This window comes from Bison bison, unplaced genomic scaffold, assembly GCF_000754665.1.
Source record: "Bison bison bison isolate TAMUID 2011002044 unplaced genomic scaffold, Bison_UMD1.0 scf7180017864043, whole genome shotgun sequence".
NCBI classification, from domain to species: domain Eukaryota; kingdom Metazoa; phylum Chordata; class Mammalia; order Artiodactyla; family Bovidae; genus Bison; species Bison bison.
Genome location: NW_011494615.1, coordinates 4,294,540 through 4,314,714, shown reverse-complemented (window position 1 = coordinate 4,314,714; position 20,175 = coordinate 4,294,540). Strand labels below are relative to the sequence as shown.

The 20,175-nt window shown below is 36.3% G+C and overlaps 1 protein-coding gene across 6 annotated transcripts in view; it reads left to right on the top strand.

The window, feature by feature from the left end:
• Positions 1–20,175, top strand: part of GOLGA4 (golgin A4) — a 110,631-nt gene that overhangs the window by 48,709 nt on the left and 41,747 nt on the right. For 5 of the 6 annotated variants that reach the window (XM_010835520.1, XM_010835519.1, XM_010835517.1 and 2 more), the window contains 7 exons: positions 2,211–2,309; positions 2,652–2,781; positions 4,279–4,466; positions 4,753–4,836; positions 6,983–7,130; positions 17,274–17,452; positions 19,431–19,559. In XM_010835520.1, the coding sequence (XP_010833822.1) occupies positions 2,211–2,309; positions 2,652–2,781; positions 4,279–4,466; positions 4,753–4,836; positions 6,983–7,130; positions 17,274–17,452; positions 19,431–19,559 (957 nt within the window). The remainder of the gene's footprint in view (positions 1–2,210; positions 2,310–2,651; positions 2,782–4,278; positions 4,467–4,752; positions 4,837–6,982; positions 7,131–17,273; positions 17,453–19,430; positions 19,560–20,175) is intronic. The other variant, XM_010835518.1, reaches the window with a different exon arrangement.

Below are 20,175 nucleotides of genomic sequence, written 5' to 3'. Positions count from 1 at the left end.
ATTATTTCGGAGAAGGCAATGGCACCCCACTCCAGTACTCTTGCCTGGAAAATCCCATGGACGGAGGAGCCTGGTAGGCTCCAGTCCATGGGGTCGCTAAGAGTCGGGCATGACTGAGTGACTTCACTTTCACTTTTCACTTTCATGCATTGGAGAAGGAAATGGCAACCTACTCCAGTATTCTTGCCTGGAGAATCCCAGGGACAGAGGAGCCTAGTGGGCTGCCATCTATGGGGTCGCACAGAGTTGGACACGACTGAAGCGACTTAGCAGCAGCAGCAGCAGAAAATTATTTGAAAGAAATGAATTTTAAAGAAAGTAAAGGACTGCATTGCTATTAAGGAGATGCACAGCTGTTCCATACTAAAGAATTGTCCTGTGCAGGTTCGTGGGGGACAGTGGCTTTCCAGACTTTGGGATTTCATGGACTGAGAAATTACCTTTCATTTCCTTCCAGAAATGGGGGACCAGAGACTTGTCATAGGGCTACTTTTATTTTTTTCAAGTGAGGACATTGGGAATGAGGAACTAGGTTCTTTTATTGTCATTATTTCATGAAAGAAATTTTTTTTTTAATAACAATTAGGAAGGACATAGTCTCAGGATAAGATACAGTTGTTTAGATGAAAGATCTTTAGGTCTAAGAAAAACCTGTCTTGATCTTAAGACCAGCATTTGGAGACTCCGGCTGTGGGGGAAGGTCAGGCCAGTAGTGAGAGGAGCAGACCCTGTGCTGGGAGACCTTGAGGCTGTGTGGGTGTTGGGAAGAGAGGACAGTTAGTACCTCAGCATTTTGAGAATTAGTAAATTTGAAACAATTCAAGAAGAGGGCGTTGCTTATGAGTCCTTGAAAGTATTGTTTGAAGAAAAGTTTCTAGAGTTGTGTGAGGGATGGATTAAATCAGATGAAAACTTGAGGTAAGAATTCTCTCTGAAAGCCTACTGAAGGAAATTAATCTTCACAATTATTAGAGATTGGGATTATGGTTATGTATGGGGAAAAAGGACCTAAACATTGTGGAGAAAGTAACGAAAGAATTTGGTTATATGCAGAGATCGGCAAAGAAAAATAAAATATGACTTTGACTATTTTGAGCTTAGAGAATGAGAAAAGTACAAATCCTAGAAAAAAAGAGGGGTTTGGATGGAATATCCACTGTGTTCCAGGTGTTAATCTCCAGCATTCTAATGGAGCACGTGTCAGGGAGAAGCCCTGAGGACTTGAAACTGAGCCCAGAGGGATAGCTGCCGATAGAATCAATGAAGGACATGGTGGAAACTAAAAGACAGGACTATAGGGAGGAGCTCTGCACCTGCAGAAAGCAGGTACCTCACTTAAGGAAGTAATTATTAGAGACTGAGTGGAGAGGTAAAGACCATTGGATTTAGTTAGGAATGCTTATTAATGCAGAGAAGGCAATGGCACCCCACTCCAGTACTCTTGCCTAGAAAATCCCATGGATGGAGAAGCTTGGTAGGCTGCAGTCCATGGGGTCGCTAAGACTTGGACACGACTGAGTGACTTCACTTTCACTTTTCACTTTCATGCACTGGAGAAGGAAATGGCAACCCACTCCAGTGTTCTTGCCTGGAGAATCCCAGGGACGGGGGAGCCTGGTGGGCTGCTGTCTATGGGGTCACACAGAGTCGGACATGACTGAAGCGACTTAGCAGCAGCAGCAGCTTATTAATGACCTGAGAAAAGCAGCGTTTTAAGTAATGTCAAGAACTTGAAATATCACTGTTTGGTGATCCAGTAGGTCAACCTTTTCATTTGAGGAAGCTTCTGATTTTGGCAATTCATGTATTGGAAAAAGGAAGGCTCTGTTGATTATCTAGTTACTTACTGTATAACCATTCAGATTTAGATCAAGTGGGTTTAAGATAGCACAGGCAGTAAGATGTCCTAAAGTAGGATAAAGTTTTACCTTTATCTTAAGTAACATTTTTTAAATCCTTTCTACAGAATTGTTAATTCAGCAATGATTAAGGTCTAAAAGTATGTTTTCTCTTCTTGGATCTTGTTTAAAGAACAGAATTATTTGTTGAGGTACATACTACTGTTTTAAATGCTAATTATTCTCTAATTATTGTTGCTTATACCTTAAGAGTAATACAGTCTGGGTTGATCAGTTTTTAAGTTTTGAAAACTTCAGGTTCATATTTTTTGTTTTATACTGAAAACTGCCTGTGAATCCTTTATGTTTTAGGAGCTTCAAATGGACCAACAAGCAAAAAAACATCTTCAGGAGGAGTTTGATGCATCTTTAGAGGAAAAAGATCAGTATATCAGTGTTCTCCAGACTCAGGTAAAAAAAAAAAGTGTGGAATTTTTGGATAAAGGAAAAGAAAGGGATTTTGATGGAATATCTGATAGGCTCCAGATTTTTTTTTTTAAGGCCTATTTTTAAAACTCTCTGCTTTTCAACTGAGTTTTAAGGATAATTTTTGATTTATTGTGTTTTCTGGCTTAGATATCACTGAAAATAGCAAATACCAAAATTGGTTGCACTGGGAGTAAATTTGTACTTTTATTGTTTTCCCTCCATTATAGCAAAAATGATACCTTTTACTCTTCCCTTCTCTGTTTTAAAGAAAGTACTACTGCCATAATTTTTTTTTCCCCCTAATGAAAACCTTTTTGTTTTTAGGTTTCTTTGCTGAAGCAACGGTTACGAAATGGCCCAGTGAATGCTGATCTACCAAAACCACTGCCTCAAATGGAACCAGAGGCTGAAGGCATCACTAAAGAGAACACAGACAGTGATGTAGAGCCAGTAGGTAAGCTTCAGCTTGTCAGGAGGTTGAGTTAAAAACTAGAGGAGGATGTTGAGAGATTCTAGGGTGGGAACTAATAGACATGGACTGAGGTAGAAGTAAAATGTCCCTGACCCTCATATTTCTAGAAAGATGCGTTAAAAAATATTTAACTGAGTCCATTTAGAAGATCTTATTGGCATAATTCAGTGATTCATGAATTGGGCAGCATCTCCTCTAGCAGATTCAAAAGAGCTCCTGGGAGCTGTACAAAATGAAGGAATGAAAGACTTTTATAGACAGAAGAGAGTGGAACAAGGAAGTTAGAGTAGCAAAGAGTGGATTGGTTGTGACAAGGTCCCTTTCCTTTGGAGGATGCAGGGGTGTGTCAGGCATGTGACCTCTCTAGTGTTGACCAGGTGATTCCTGCTGAACTGGCTTAAGATTCCATTTCTGGGAGAGGTCAAAACTGTAATTAAGTCTCAGTTTGGTGGCTTGGGGCTTTACGTATCCCTCCATCTTGGACCTGTTGTCTTGTTTTTAACAGATGCAAGAGTTTTGATGGTTTTGGGGCTTTTTATTTATTGTTATTCGGGAGAAAGTAAGTAAGTGTTTTACTACTTGAAAGTCCATGAGTAGCATACATTTGCATTGTCATTGAAATTCATTACATTATACTGTTTTATTGAGAGTGGTAGCTAGACTTCATATAAAAGGTCAGGTCTGCTCAAGATTAAGGAATATGCTCTTTGTCATTATTTGTCGTCTTCTGTTTTTGAGTAATACTGCTTACATATTTCTACTTTAAAAGATCCCAGTATTTGCCCTATTATTTGCTTTCTAACTGAAAAGAAAGAATAGTTAAATTCTGTTTTAAAATCCAGTTGTAGTCCATCCTAGTCTTAGAGACTTTGAGCTATCTATTCAGTAAAATTCCCAGTTTTTGTTTACTAGCTTCCTTGCAAAGAAATTGATGATAAACTTTTGGTCCAGCCAGCACCAGAGCAAAGAGCTGAACAGCCATCTATCTGAGCAGCCAGCCTGTAAGGGCTCTTGAAAAACTCTCTGGCCTGTTTCGTTAATGTAAGGAGGTGGAGAAAGTTTACATGCCAGGACTCCTTTCTGGACAAGATGAGAATGCTTTGGAAGGAATGCTTTACAGATCATTTTGTTACAGGCACTGAGATATAGGGGGCACTGGCAAAGAGTGAAAGATGGCCATGAAACTGTCTTTTAAGGAGGGTGGATTCAGTTAACTAATGTTAACTCAAGAGTGCTGTGTGTCATTTGGGCTGGGGTGCAACCACGGAAGAGGTGAATGTACTGCTCAGCTCCTTCAGCTACAGATCACACAAACAGCTGCAAAGTAGAAGTTGGGAAGGGCATCCCTCTCTTCTCTGAGTGGCTCAGAGTATAGCAAAGCGTTGGGATGACCATACATTCCTGTGCACTAACAGAATCCAGGGGAGTCCTCAGGTTCTTTACTGACAGCCCCTGTTTATGCTGCTTTACTGTTGACAGTGGGAGATGGAGCTTCTGCTAAAGCAGTGGAAGCACTTCAGCAGAGAGTTAAGCGTCAGGAGAACCTGCTGCAGCGCTGCAAGGAGACCATTCGGTCACATAAGGAACAGTGTGCGCAGTTAACTAGTGAGAAAGAAGCCCTGCAGGAGCAACTGGATGAAAGACTTCAAGAACTAGAAAAGATGAAGGTAAAGAGCGAATGAGTGTGGCTTACCGTAGCCCAGTGACGGTAGATCCACAGGCCCCAGCGTGGCCAGCACCTCCTCTGGAAGGCCTGCCCCTTCCTCCGTAGACAGCGTGGAGAGGGCCCCCTAGTGCCCCGGGAGTCTACCGTTTACCGTCCTTTTGACACATCCTGTGTTCTTTTCTCCTACTAGACTTGTAGGAGTATTCAAATTTAGATAAAATGTTTAGAGTTCGCATATAAGAAGAAACTTTATTAGAGATGGAAATGAATTTTTAAAATTTTTTTAGGAGCTTCATATGGCTGAGAAGACTAAACTTATCACTCAGTTGCGTGATGCAAAGAACTTAATTGAACAGCTTGAACAAGATAAGGTAAAACAACAAAACTTACGATACTAAAATTTGTTGAAGGCCCCCCGCCCCAGTTCATTTTTGGAAGCAATTGGAAGCATTCAGACTTCTGCTTTCCAAAATTATTATGCCTGCTTCCATGAAAAAACCTCTTTGTTTTCATTTCTAGATTTATATAACTATTAGTTTTGTATCATGTGAAGCTGAATCTGTGATTTCTTGATCCAGTCAGCATTTTGATTTCTAGGTTAGAATGCTGTTGCAAAAGAAATTTGTTTATAGTACATAACTACTTTTTAGAGAAAAGTTAAATTAGTTACAGTTAAGGCATTACTAAATGTGAATGATGTAAGTATTGTCTTTCAAATATAATGGAAACAGATTGCCCAAAAAGTACAGCAGTGGTAATATATACATTAGCATAAATAAAAATTTCTGAAAATAAACTTTACAGTGTATAGGTGAGATTGGCAGTTTAGAGTTGGGACAGTAGCTTCAGCTATGACAGCAAAGACAACTAAAAAAATTCATAAACAAACAAACAGTTTTGACTAAAGTTTTTCAGCGCCAAGTTCATGGGTCCTTTTTTTTTTTTTTTCAAAGTAGCTTCCAATTAGTTCTATACCATCCACCATGTTCTTTAGTTTGGTACTTAGAGCTACAGATTTTAAGTGACCATATGATTAAGAAAGTATCGGAGCTGTTCTGCTGTTGAAATGTATTGTCAGTCTTTTCATTCTGTCCACTTTACTAGATTATATTCTATTAACTTCATAAAGACTTTGCTTAAAAAAATTTTTGAGAAAATTATTATAGAAAATACGGAGATTAATAAAAGGAATTCCTGTGAATCTATCACCCAACTTCAACGCTTAACATCTCATGGCTAATTTTGTTTCATGTGTATATTCCCAGCTGCCAGTATCCTCATCCTAGGATTGTTTTAGAGCAAATCTAAGAAATCTTTATCATTTCTTCTATAAGTATTTTAATATGTCTTTTAAAATAAAGGACTATTTTTATTTTTATAAAAATATAATGACATTATTATAATCACATCTAAAAATTTAATAGCAATTCCTTGATAACAGTCAACTGTCTCAGCAGTTTCAGATTTTCCCTTTTGTCTCATACGCTTTTGCTCTTTTTTGTGATGCAGAATCCAAATGAGGTTCTTTTATTGCAGTTTGATGTTGTGACTCTTAAGGCTTTTTTAAATCTATAGGTTCCACTCCTCTCTCTATCTCTTTTTTTCCACTGTGAGTTGGTTTTTGAGGAAACTGAAGGCTCACAATTTTGTTTTGAAATTTGTGTAATAATGCCCCTCTTACCTGGTTTTTAATCTGTTCATTAATATTAGCTGTCTGGAAGAGTCAGACCCTAAAGCAAGAGTTGACAAACCCTAGAAGTAAGGTTAATATCATAAACTAGCTGTCACAGAGTCTTAGTTTTCAAGAGACAAGTTGAACTACACTTTTTTTTTTTGTTGTTAGTTGCAAATGACTGATTTAACATCTACTGTTTGATTATATTTCCCCCCAGCAACCTTCATTTCTTGTGTAGATTATCCAGAAAGTGGGAAGACAGTTAGCAAATTGGAGGAATGGGATTGCCCCACTGACAGTAATAAGGAGTGGTGTTGGGACCAGAGATTGTCACAAGAGGAAAGAGAAAAACCAGGTAGATCTGTACCACAGTCTTGGTCCATCCAGTATGGCAGCGGTGACCTTATACTCTTGGCAGCCTTTGGGTCTTCCCCCATATTAGAGCACAGTTCAGTAATCACGGTTGGTTGTGAGCCAAGTACAAAAGGCTGTATTTTGTTGATTTATTGTAAACTGTTTAATAAGACAGGGAAAATTATAGTAAGCATTTATGAAAAGATGATAAATCTTTTAACTAAAATGTGTTTTTAACAGTTTCAACTATTATTAAAACAATTTTTATATTAAAAATACCCTGATATGCCAGGTAACTGAAGTTACTGTAGTACCTAGTGTAGTGTATACTCAGGACACAGACTTCAGTTTGTGAAATACTGAAATAATTCTTATGCTCTACTTAGTAAGAAACATTATGTTTTCTGCCCTTGAAAGTAAGTTTGTTGTGTGCTCTTAATAATGCAGTTTTGTTATGCAAATGCTTTAGAGTCTGCACTTCTATTTAGGGAATGGTAATAGCAGAGACAAAACGTCAGATGCATGAAACCCTGGAAATGAAAGAAGAAGAAATTGCCCAACTTCGCAGTCGTATCAAACAGATGACTACCCAGGGAGAGGAGTTACGGGAACAGAAAGAAAAGTCTGAAAGAGCTGGTAAGAAATCAGGGGTTACTTGTTTTATATTGGAACTCAGAAGTCAGGTGAAGTGCTTGATTAACCAACATTTAGAAAAATTAGTTAAATATGGATAAAAACTCTAGAGCCTCTTTATAAAGATACAGTAGACTGTTCCTTAGAAGAGGCAGGGCTTGGTAAACTATGGCCTGTGCTGGTAATGCAGCTCATGCTTGGCCTAGAACCCTGCAAAGCCTACAGTATTTATTATCTGGCTCTTTGTGGAAAATGTTTGGTGACCACTGCCTTGGACTATCAAAATTTAGGTGTACATTTTGGAACAGCCCAGGTAGGCACAGTGTGGTACATACTAAATAACTGCTACCTTATGGATGCTTGGGGATAAACAAAAAGTATAAGATACAGTTTGCTTTTTTTAAGAGAATGATGGAATAATTCAGCATTGTACATAGCAGCAGCATGTTCTGACCCAACAAATGCTAGGCTGTGAAGTGTTGAGACCAGCACAGTGTTCAGCAGGGTATGATACTGAGTAATGCAAGATAAAAAAGGAGAGGTGCTTGAAAGAGGTGAGAGTAAGTGAATGGGACCTTCAGGTTCGTGAAGATGGGAGTTTTGAGTTGGGCCTCAGACAGTGAATAGAGTGGGCCTACACAGACAGGCGGGGGCAACACGCATTTCAGGTTCTAGATCATAAGCAGGCACAGTGACCACAGGTGGTGTGTGTCAGCTGGAAATCATTCTTGCTGAAGTGGAAAATGAAGTTGGATGTGAAGGAACTGACTGTTAAAGTCTGTAAAGATACTGAGTAGCTGAGTTTAGACTTTGGTGTGTTTTCCATGTTAGGAACCAGTAATAGGAAAGTATAAATGTGATGGAAACCAGTTTTGTATGTAGAAAAGAAATGAAGTACAAAGTTGAACTTAAGAGCAAAGGTAGAAACCCAGGTTTTGGGAACTGAGAGCTTTGGCCGCCTTGTCTAGGATGGTGGATCTGGGAAGAAGAGGAGGGGTTGATTCTGCAGAATTTGGTATCCAGCCAGCTTGAAGGGGCAGAAGAAAAGTAGGAGTCTAAGAAGACATCAGCGATTTAAGGTTTGAAGACTGAATGAATTACATGACGCCAGAATAAAGGAAGTCTAAATGGGGACACTGAGGAATGGAGTGAAATGATGAGTTTGCTTAGATTCTCTGAATTTAAGCCAATTATGAGCTTTCCAAATGGAATTGACTTGTAGAAATTTGGAAATAAGAAATTGGAGCATCTTTCTGGAGTCATTAGCCTAAGGTTGAAGGCTATGGTTCAATTTACAAGAGGCTGATTTCCCTGAAAGACTGCTTTCCTGGCAGCAGCAGCAGCGGTGGCGCCTGCTGCGGATGGCCGGCAGTTACTTTATGCGAGGCTCTGTCATGAATGCCTTGCTTGTAGTCACTCATGTATGTATTTGTATTTAATCCTTAAAATTTCTATGACATGTGTATTACTTTTATTCTTATTTTACAAATAAGGAATGAGACAAGAAAACTTAAGAAGGTAGAAGTTAAGTAACTTGCTTAGATTCACCCACAGAAACTAAATGGGTAGTCAGGATTTGAATCTGGGGCATTTTGCATCCGGTGTCTGGGCTGTTAACATAGAGATCTTGCATTTGGTGAAGAGAAGTAAATGAGAAGAAAAAAATTAACTTGGGACATCATAGGAATTGTGGAAACTTAGGCTTCTGGGGAATATAGGAGGCATTTCCAAAAATGCAGAAGGTGGGATGAAGATTTTTTAAAATTTCTTTTAATTTGCATGAGGATTCAATTCCTAGAATGCAATTTCAGAAATGATTTTAGAAACCAGATTGTAAGGTTTAAGGAGAGGAATGGGTCTGAATGGGAGGGGTAGTTGGTTCACACTAGATGTGCTCCAAAATATCTTCTTGAAGTTGTTCTAAACCTAAGAAGATTTCCCTTTAGAGAACATTAGTAGAAAAATCTCTCAGGTTATAATCTCTAACAACTTCCTGGAAGCAGTTGGAGACTTGTGAGATGCTGTTAAACACTGGTTTCTGTGAACGGAAGAACCTACTGCAAAGTCTCAGCTTCTCATGTCAAGCCTTTTCATTTTTAGGATTGCTTTTGTTGACTGTTGTAGCCAGCTGAGAGAAAATAATGCTGGTGAAGGGTTTCATTTCCTTTTTAAATTGAGGTATATCTTGATGAGGGGATAGAAACCCATGAATAACAAATAAATTGGGGTGAATGATGAAAAGGCAGGTGAAACATACAGTTAATTCATATGTAGGATAACAATTTCCCAGGCTGCTGTTGCAGTCAATGGTTTTGTAATATAGTCCTCCTCCTCTTACTTCTCTGAAACTCAGGTATATTTTGTCTTGATTTGTTTATTTTTTAGTTGAGGTTTAGTTGATATATATACGTTTCAGGTATATAACATAGTGATTCACAATTTTAAATGTTGTATTCCATTTATACGCAAAATATTGGCTGTATTCCTTGTGCTTATACATGGTAGTTTGTACCTTTTATGTATTTTGTCTTTAAATATGATTTTCATAAAACTTTATAAATATTTCATAGCCTATAAGTTTAAAAACTTATCTGTTTATAGTACTGTCAAAGTATTTAAAATTAATAAACACTTAAAGAGAGAATTAACATTTATAGTTATTTAATAGAAATATTTACTTTGGAAAGTCTTTGGATAACAACGAGTGCTTTTATAGATATTTTTGAAATTATATTTGTAGTCATAATTATTGGGCTTATGATAGAAAATTGTAGCATACTGATTCCATATGAGGATGTTGTCCTTTAAAATCTATAATGAAACTTGGTTTTGTGCATCAACTGAATTTCATCTAATGGTTTTAGTTTAGTCTGAACAGAATTGTTCAAATATAGTATGGTTCTTGGTTCACCTATAAGTGATTATTCCAATTAACAGAAAAGTCCAAATTTAGTACTGAAAGTAAGAAAATGTCTTTATAAAGGAAGTAGAGTTTCTGTAGTAGCATATGAATATCATCTGGCACTTGGAGAATTTAGTTTCTCTGTTAAATGTTTGTCTTTCTCTTAGATTTAAAATTCAAAGGCTAAACAAATGGTTAAGATTTTTAGAAGTAAATGTGTAGATAAAATAATTATCAAAGAATCTGAACTCTTCTAATGCATTTTTTTTTGTAAAAAATTAATTTATATATTTAGCAGTTCTTGACATGTGGGTATTTGCAGACAAATAACTAATTTTGGGGGCACACTTATTCTGGAGGTCAAATCAGCTCAAATACATTCCTCACTACTTTTCTTAGAAAACAGTCTATTGCACTGCTTCTCACAGTTTTTCTCGACGAACTGTGATGCTTCTCATACGTTGGAGGACAAAGGAAATCTGAGTGTCTCTGATTTTAAAAAGAATAATACTATCATAAAATACTTAGACTGTGGGTGCATGGTAACACGCCTGCTTGATGTTGTATCAGCCTGTAGTACTTACTCGGTTCAGCCCTACAGTGGAACTGCTGGGCGTGTTTTCTGAAGCACAGTACTGTAGCACTTTTGTGTTGTTAAAATTACTTATTTCAGTGGATAAAGAAAGCCAAAAAAGAAATATTTTTGTTACAAGCATTGTACAACACTGTTGATAGTATTCCTTTCTAGGTGTTATTTTAAAATAGATGGTCATATCATCAAGTAACCAGATTTTAAATTTGGAGAATTCTCAGCTTAAATATGTAATGGTGTTTTTTCAAGTGCTGGGTATTACTACTAATTGTCTAGAATATTATCTCTTCAGTTCAGCACCTGTAGAGAATGTTAAGTTCACACTAAGTCTTGGCTATTTTGTATGTGCGTATGTTTTTAACTGAAATAGGAGGTAGAGTAGCTGGCTAATCATTAATGTAGTATATTACAAAAAACAAATTGGGAAATAGAGAAAATGAAAGCACATCACTGTTGTTGCAGTACACTTCCATTTAGTCTTTCCATAATCCTAATTTTATATAGTTGTAATCATAATTGTCCATATAATTTTGTATGCTCCCTTTTCTTTATTTAGCATTATATTAGGAGAACTTTTCCATGTTGCTAATGTACTAACATATTTTAATGGCTTTATCAGAATGCATGTACATCGTTAACCATCTCCCTGTTGATCAGCACTTAGATTATTTTCTATTTTCATTATTATGAATAATACTATAACAACTTTATAATATAGCTTATTCCATCTTTGAATTTTTTCTCAGGATAAAGTCTGACCCATAAATTTCTACTCTTTTTTGTTAGTTATTTTTAAATTATTTAAATATAGCCATTATAAAAGAAAACCCGCATCGTAGTATTAACACCTTCCTCCCATTGTTTTTGCCTACAATTCTGCAAAATGAGTAAAATATTCTGCTTGGATTAGGAAAGTTTCCAGAGTGAATTAACTTTCATAAACCCTGTTTCCTTTTCATGTACCCTGTTTTTGCTGAAGTTCTGTGTTTTATATGATTGGCTGCACTTTAAAATGTAGATTAACTCATAACATTGTCTGCTTTTTTATTGTCATGTTGTGTGTGTTCAGGAAATAAGTTGTGTTTTTTTTTTTTTCCTTCATTTGTATAGGATAGGCCTGATAATGCCAAAGGCATTCAGTGGAACATATTTATTTGAAGAACCCTTTAAAATAGTTTCTTTTTAAACAATGTGTAAGATTTATGCATATTTATATAACAAACAAAAATCACATGTGTATTTAAGTGTTTTGTTAGTTGCTGATAATTTGTCACAGAGTTTTCTTGGAGTCTTAAGTCTCACGAAACATCTTATTTTTGTGCATCCACACATGCCAATAAGTGAATCATGGTGCCTTTCCCAAGCCTTGTATGAACAGGACTGGGGTAAGGGCTGTTTTTTTTCCTTATCATGGGTACTTAGTATAAGCTTTACAAAGAAAATTCCATGTTTCTCAGGCAAAAAATTAGGAATTAAAGTAGAATTTAAGAGTGCCATTTTAGGCAAATAGTAAGTACACATTTTGGCACTGAATGAATACCTGATGGAGAACTTTATTATTTTAAATGGGATTAGATTTTAATATGGGTTGTTTATTTAACAGTCGTGTTTGTAGGTGCTTGGTGCGTTTCTGCAGTGGTAGCTGTGCGTCCGTATCTTTGGAAAGTCATTGTCACCCTGCACTAATTTCTGTTCTTGGCAATTGTCACTGTTACTGGAAAGCATCAGCAACTAGAGGAACACATTTATTACAGAATCGTATTTTCAATTTAATTAAGTTTACTTAGCTTTAGCCTAAGATTTTTCAAGGTCATCCTGAAGTTTTCAAAATATTTGATAGATAAATTCGCACGATTAATGTAAGGAGTATGTGAAAATCTGGATAGATCTGTAAAAACTTGAAAGGTCAAAGCATAGTTAATCTGTTAGAGTGAATTTTGTTATGTATTTTGGGAAGTGGCTTGAAAGTAGATTTCCGTTGCAAAATGTGATTATTTATTAGATTTCTGAAGGCCCCAGCTTACAAGTATTGGCACTAGCTGGTTTATACTGCTGGGTGGTAGTATCGTTTTATTTTCATTTATGTAAACTCTAGACCAGTGGTTTCCAAACTTTTTAGACACAAGGATCTCCTTGTACTCTTATGGATTGGTATTTATTATATTAGAAATTAAAGCTAAGAAATTTAAAAAATAGTTCATTTAAAAATAACAGTTAAAAACCTGTTACATGTAAGTATAAATGCTTTAATGAAAACTACCTGTATTTCCCAAAACACAATTTAGTGTGAAGAAAAACCTTATTTTACATCTTTGCTTATCTATTGTTTAACTTAATAGAAGATAACTGGATCTTCATGCCTGTTTCTACATTCAGTCTGTTGTGATATGTTAATTTGGTTGAAATAGATCAAGAACATCTGCCCTCATGCAGATAAGTATTTGGAAAAAAAAGGATCTCATAGCTCCTCAGAGAGTCTCAGGACTCTAGGATTTTGAGATCAGACTTTGAAAACTGCTGCTCTAGACTTTTGCTTTTATTCACAAAAGAGGCTTGATGATTGGGTGGGAATTCTGATAAGAACTTTTGTTGTTTTTTTCTGTTAATTTGCATTTTATTCATTTCGTAGTACTAGCTTTTTTTTTTTTTTTTTTTAATACCTCATGCATTTCTGGCAGCTTTTTTGGAATAAAGAAATAGGCACTGGCTTACTTACTCATTCTTGGTGTTATTATTCATCTTCTTAGTTAATGTAGAGGTTGCCAGCCTCTCCACTTTTCTGCCTCTTTCCTTATTCTCCGCAGGGGGAGTAGAGTGGGTCTTGTTATATTTGTCATAAAGTGTCTTCCAGGACAGTGCTACAAAATAGTAACACTGCCTAGAATCTCAGAATTCTGGCATTTGCTGTTATTAATATGACTGGTTAGGACTTTGAGGATGGTGCGGGGAAGGATGCTGAAGTGACAAAAGCAAATGCCACAATTGTCCTAGCTTAGCCTGAGGCTTAGTTCTTTTATACTTGCACCCCCCGCCCCTGACACACACACCTTACAACTTCAACTGTCTTTGTGGAATACTTTCTTGATATCACCCAGTGCCTAGCATATGCTTGACAAATGGCAAACATCTAATAAATATATGATGAATGAATGGTTGGATTACTGAGCTCATGTAACTCTTATAGTGAGCATTTGTCCATTTTTATACCTCCCACGGATGTAAGAGAACCTTGTCTAAGGGGAAGGTAAGGAGCTGGCAGTAAAAGGTCTGACCTGTGTTTGTAACTGATAGAGGACTGTTCCTCAGGTATATTACATTTTTCGTAGAAATGTTTTCACAGGTTTTTGTTTGAAAACGAAAATTGCCTGAGATACATTGAATTTTGCTTTGGAAGAACACCATGTGTTCTTGCAACATTTGGCGGCAGCTGGTGCTTAGCCTTCCCGTTGATGTGTGCTGTGGCCACGGTTTCCCCGCGCACTCCTGCATGTTGGCAGAAGGCTCGTCAGCTGGGGCTGATGCACGCTTTCTTTCTCCCCACTCACTCATGTTGTTCGGAATTGGAAGGTAAATTACGTAGGCCTTCAGAACATACCTCTTTAGTACTCAATGTTAAAATCCTAGTGTAGATTCCTTTTGGAAAGGGGAGGGGGAATTCACGTTTAGAATATTACAGGCCATGGACTCCACTTACTGTATCTGGTGGTCGCAGGATCAGAAGGTGAGATGTTTCTGGTTAGTAAGTAGGCTCTCAGCATATCCTCCTTCAGCATTGAAATGGGACTCGTTTTTGGAGGCAGACTTCCTGTAAGGAAGTGGCTTCATTTGTGGTGCAGTGTAGAATGTGTTTGAAATAAGTTTTCTGTACATGGATATAGAAACGTGTTTTGCTGCCTCTTTAAAATTTTGTTTTGGGGGGACTTAACATTTTCATAAAGCACGATGGAGATGGAAAGCAGTGAGTTTTTGTAAGTCTATCAGAGGTATAACGTGGTGAATTTTGTTGAGAGTTAGAAGCCATCAGTAACTGGTTCAAAAAAATTCTGGTTCAGTAAGGTATGTTACTGCTCAGCTGAGCCTGATCAATGCCAGCATTCTTAGTTTTAGAAAATAATGCAAGGTAAGGATTGTTCCTCCAACCTTGTATAGTTAAGTTGATTTATCATCCAAAGGAAAAGTTGGAGGACTCAGTTCTTACATTTCAATGAAGATGTTGAATTAAAAGTCTCAAAGATGTCCTTTTAGGTATAAAATTACATGGCTTTTTGACTAGGTGGCAGAGCATGGGAAGAAAGGATTAAATTTAGATGAGAACTTTGGAACCAGATCTGTCCTACATTAATCATTATATGATGGATAATCAAGTGATTTAACTGTTTTGGAGTATTAAACACTAAAATTACAATGCCATATAGAATGTACTAAAATTTACTGAGTATGGTTAGGAAGATTAACTTTGGGAAAATTATATCCAAAAGGAACTTTGTGGCATTGATTTTTGTTGTTATTGATTAAGAAAGTGAGAGCCCTGTATCTGTTTTTATACTGTATTGGATTCTGGAATTTAAAAAACAGAAGTTTCACTTGGTATTGACTATGTACAGCTTTGTTTTGCTTAATTGATAGAAGCTTTTCATTTAAAACTGGGTCTTGCTGGAAGAATATCATAACTATCTTCAGGTTCTCTAGAGCCTGATTTAAGGTATTTCTGTGAAGTGCTTAGAAATGCTAAGATACAATGTTATATGCCGAATATTAGCTGTAATGAAAAGACGGTGATGACATCCAAACATTAAAAAATACCATCATTCCTTTTTCCATGTTTTTCTTTCCCAGATGTAAGCCTTCGGCTCAAACTTAAGCAGTACGCACCCTGTTACAAGATTTCTTTCCTGTAATTGATCACCTCACTTGACTGTTTTTGAGAAACAAGGAAACTAATTTCTTATTACGAGCAAGAGATGTTTATTTATGCTGTACACTAGAATTTATAGTAAAAGAATATCTAAAACAAATATATCATATTCCTTTAAATATTTTATTTACCAGAATATTTATGTCTAAGGATTATCATCTTGGTGTTTGCAGGCAAATATCACTGAAGTTGGAGTAGGCAATCTTTAAAAATAATTAAACTTAATTAATATGCCTTTAAAATTTAGACCTTATTTGAGCTATGGTTTTATACTTTGGGCATATAAAATGAATAAGTTGGATAGGTTTTTTTTTAATATCAAATGCATGATTGCCAGAGAAGTTTTTTTTTTTAAGGTAGTAAGCAAAGTAAGTTGTGTTTCCCAATTGTTAGCAGAATTCCACCTTTCTGTTGCCTTTTTCTATACCTACTATACTTCACCATTAAGAAAATGCTTTAGAATACAAGTTTGTCTTCAGTACGCAGTTTGTTTGTGAAAACCACTATCTGTTAAGTGAAATTGTAGTTAATGAAGGGGCTTTTTTATGGGATACCACCAGTTGAAGTTCCACATTTCTTACACCACTGAAAGTGAAAATACTGCACGTGTCAATGAATTGTCACCCTGAATATTTATTTCTTAAAAGGATTAAAACCCATCTTGAAAATTGGTGTTTTATTTATAGTTCTTCTCTTTGGTAAAGGGGAGTCTTCTATTCTTTGAGGACTGAAGAAAATAGTTGAGGATGTAATAGCACTAGGATTTTCACAGGATATTGTTCTGTCAGTAGAGAGAGAAGGGGGGAGGAGAGAGAACGTGTGTGTTTACACACATACAGCACACACATGCATACACACACATGCACGTATACACAAATATACATAAACACACATACTCATGTATTTTTGGTGTCTAGTTACTCAGCTCTTGTACCCATGCTGTCAGATTCTGTTTGATGCTGGGTGAGCTGTCCTTAAAGATCTTACTGTTGTAGCCCAGGTGACTGTTTTTGCAGAGCTGTATTCTTACTTATTTCACCCCCAAAACTCCCTGCTAGTAGTGCCTTTTTGTACACTTTTGAAACAGGAAAAGATTTCTTACTAGTTAGCTACATTAATTTGAAACTTACATAAGTAGTAGGTTTCATATCAAAATACATTGGTTAAATATGTGATTCAGTCAGTAAATGTTTAGGGAGAAAACCCTGGTTTTATTATATGGTTAAGAGTTTTTTTTTTTTTTTTTTTAAATATGATTAGTTAAAGAATAATTTTTTCATTCTTAAAAATATCCCAGTGAGTATACAGTAGTGTTACCTAGTTATTGATAATAGACAAGAACTTGCATAGCAGACAAAGAAGCAATTGCGATTATATGCTACAGAAGTAGGTACAAGTATTCATTTCTATGAATTTGCTATCCATAATGACACTTGTGGGGAGAGTGGGGCAAATCTTTAGTCATTTAATATTTTTTCCAACTTTGAGCCTAAGTTCATACAGTATAAGCCATCTTAACATCTGAATCCAGAACTCAATGACAAATTGCTTTCAGTGACTGGACCTTTCTTGTGGCTTTGTTAAACTACCAGTCAAATACCTCTTGGCTTTAAACAGTGATGAGTTTTTTAACACGTCCTGCTACTGCTGCTCTTAGTTCCCATCAATTGAATTTAAACACTTTAGCTCAATAATAGTATTTCTTGAGATACTTGTTTTCTGCTGTTTTCATTATAGCTTTTGAGGAACTTGAGAAAGCCCTGAGTACAGCCCAAAAAACAGAAGAAGCACGGAGAAAAATGAAAGCAGAAATGGATGAGCAAATAAAAGCCATTGAAAAAGCAAGTGAGGAGGAACGTGTCAGACTTCAACAGGAATTAAGTTGCGTGAAGCAGGAGGTTGTTGATGTCACGAAAGTAAGAATAATTCTAGATTGCAGTGGGTTATAGCAATTTTGAAACTTAAATCTTATGCTCTTCCTACACTGTCTGCAGTAAAGAAGAGTAATTTATATTTTAGACCGTGTCCATTTCATGATGTTCAGGATATAGGAAAAAACCATTCTGATAAAGAAATGAATGTGTATCTTTTTGAGTATACTTCTCAGAGATAATCTCTGCATATAATTTCTCTTGTTTGCTTTCTAACCCTCTCTTTAATTTTTTTTTTAAATAAAAGATGGCATGTTATTTTTAATGTTCTGTATTTTGCTTTTCCAAATTAATAATCTGTCTTGGTTATTGAGTTAATAACGATGCCCCTTTTGTTTTAAAGACAGCTCAGGACTTCATTTTTTGAATAGCTCATAATTTTATCAGTCTTATGCTGATGGATAGATATTTAGACTTTCAGTTTTTATTGTTGGAAATTGTGAATATCCTTATCATATTCACTAACATCTGTTTCTTTAGAATAGATTCCTAGAAGTGAAATACTACTCAGGCAAAAGTTATGTGTATTTTTAATTATTGCCTAGTTGCTACAAGCTTAATGGAGGACCATTTATATTCAAGTATTAGAATATGTTCCCACCCTGACAAAGATGTTGTTACCTGACTTTTTAAAAGTCTTTATGAGCTAAGTTAAAACTGACATCATTGTAGTTTTAATATACATATCTCTTACCAGTATGACAAACATTTTTTTGTATGTTTACATGGAATTTATAGTTTTCTGTTTTGAGTTGCCTGATCAAATCCTGATTCCTTTTCCTCTTGGACTGTTGAACTTTTTCTTACTGATTTCTTACATAAGTTTTTTATTTGTAGTAAAAATTAGCCCTTGGAGATAGATATTTTTATCCAAATAATTTTCAGTTTGTTGTCCTTATCATTTTTTGTTGTTTTTTTTGGGGGGGGTGCGCGATATGCAGAAAAGTTTTCTTTTCCTTAAATGTTAGCAAATTTTTCTTCTGCTTTAAGACATTCTCAATTGAGTAAAAAAAAAAAGTGTTTTTCTCATGTGACACTTTTATGCTTTCATTTTTTATGGTTAAATTTTTGATCCAACTAAAATTTATTTAGTGTGAGGAGTGAGGTAGGGATCCAACCTAAATTTTTTCCAGATGACTACTTAGTAGTCTTCAAATCATTTCTTTCGTAACCTGTGTTTTCCCTTCTGACATGCCATACTACCTTTATTACATACTAAATTATTGTAGTGCTGTGTATGGGTCTTCTGGATTCTCTGTGCTCTTCCACTGCTTTGTCTGATCATATGCTGGTATTACACTAATACTAGTTTTACAATATGTTCTAGTTTTATATTGTTCTACTGCTTGATAGCCCCTCCTCATTACTCTTATGTTAAGAAGAGATTGGCTATTATTCCATGTTTATTTTGTCCAGTGGGCCTTCCCTCATTTGCTTGGTAGTTTTATTTGATTTTATTAAATTTTTGAATTTATTTAGGGTGGTTTGACATGTTTATAAGATTTGAGTCTTCCTATTCAAAAAAGAACAAGACCAATACTTAAACTTTTTAGTAAGTAGTAGTACATGCCTGGAAAGGTAGGCATAATTAGATGGGTGCAGCCAGGGCACCTTGCCCATGATGGAGTGCCCTCTCTCAACGCATCCGTATTCCCCTTGCTACGCTTCCCCATCTTGTTTGGTGGGAACATATTTGTAACATGTGGAATTGGAGCTTCAGCCCCATGGGACTGACTGTTGAAGCTGTAGCCCTTCATGTCCTAAATGAGGAGCAACACTTTACTGGTTTTTCTTTAAACTCTCAAGAATTTGGTGAATTTTGATTTATGTGGGAAATATGTTCTGATTTTTCCTCTTAGGAATCTGTTAGCTTGATGATTGAACTATAATAAAGTATTATTTTGTTGTAGAGTGACATGTTTTATCTGGATGTTTCACTTTTAACTATTTGGCTGCTTTTTAGAAATCCTCAGAACAAATTGCTAAATTACAGAAGCTTCATGAAGAGGAGTTGGCTAGCAAAGAGCAGGAACTGACGAAGAAGCTTCAGACCCAAGAAACAGAATTTCAGGAGCAAATGAGAATAGCTCTTGTAAGTACCTACAGTATTTTGTTTTCCCCTTATTATAAAGTTGTCACGCCCTCATCCCTGCCTTCTAGGTTGAGATCACACTACTCTCAGCCTTGGCCTTTGAGGATGCAGAGAGACTGACTGTAGGCAGGAATGAGGCTGTCAGAATTTGTTAATTTATTGTTGTCTGAAAATTAAATTTGCTCATCTAACAAGCTTTCATTAATCAGTTTGTTTGTAGATCATTCCTCTCACCCTGGCTGTAGGCTATGATTGGGGGAAATAAAGGGGAGGATAGGTTAATTGAAGCAATTGGCCAGCAACTGCATAATTTAGCAAGAATGTCTTGATAGATATCAGATACCAGACTGAATGTATCAGAGCTTAAGGCTCAGAAAGTTTGCTTGAATGCATTTTAAAGAGGACAAAATGAAAATGACCAAATTCACAGATGGCACAGTGGTAAAGAATCTGCCTGCCAATGCAGGGGACACAGGAGATTTGGGTTTGATCCCTGGGTTGGGAACATTCCTTGGAGGAACAAGTATTCTTGCCTGGAAAATCCCATGTACAGAAGAGCCTGGTGGGCTGCAGTCCATGGGATCACAAACAGTTGGACACGACTGAGCACATATGC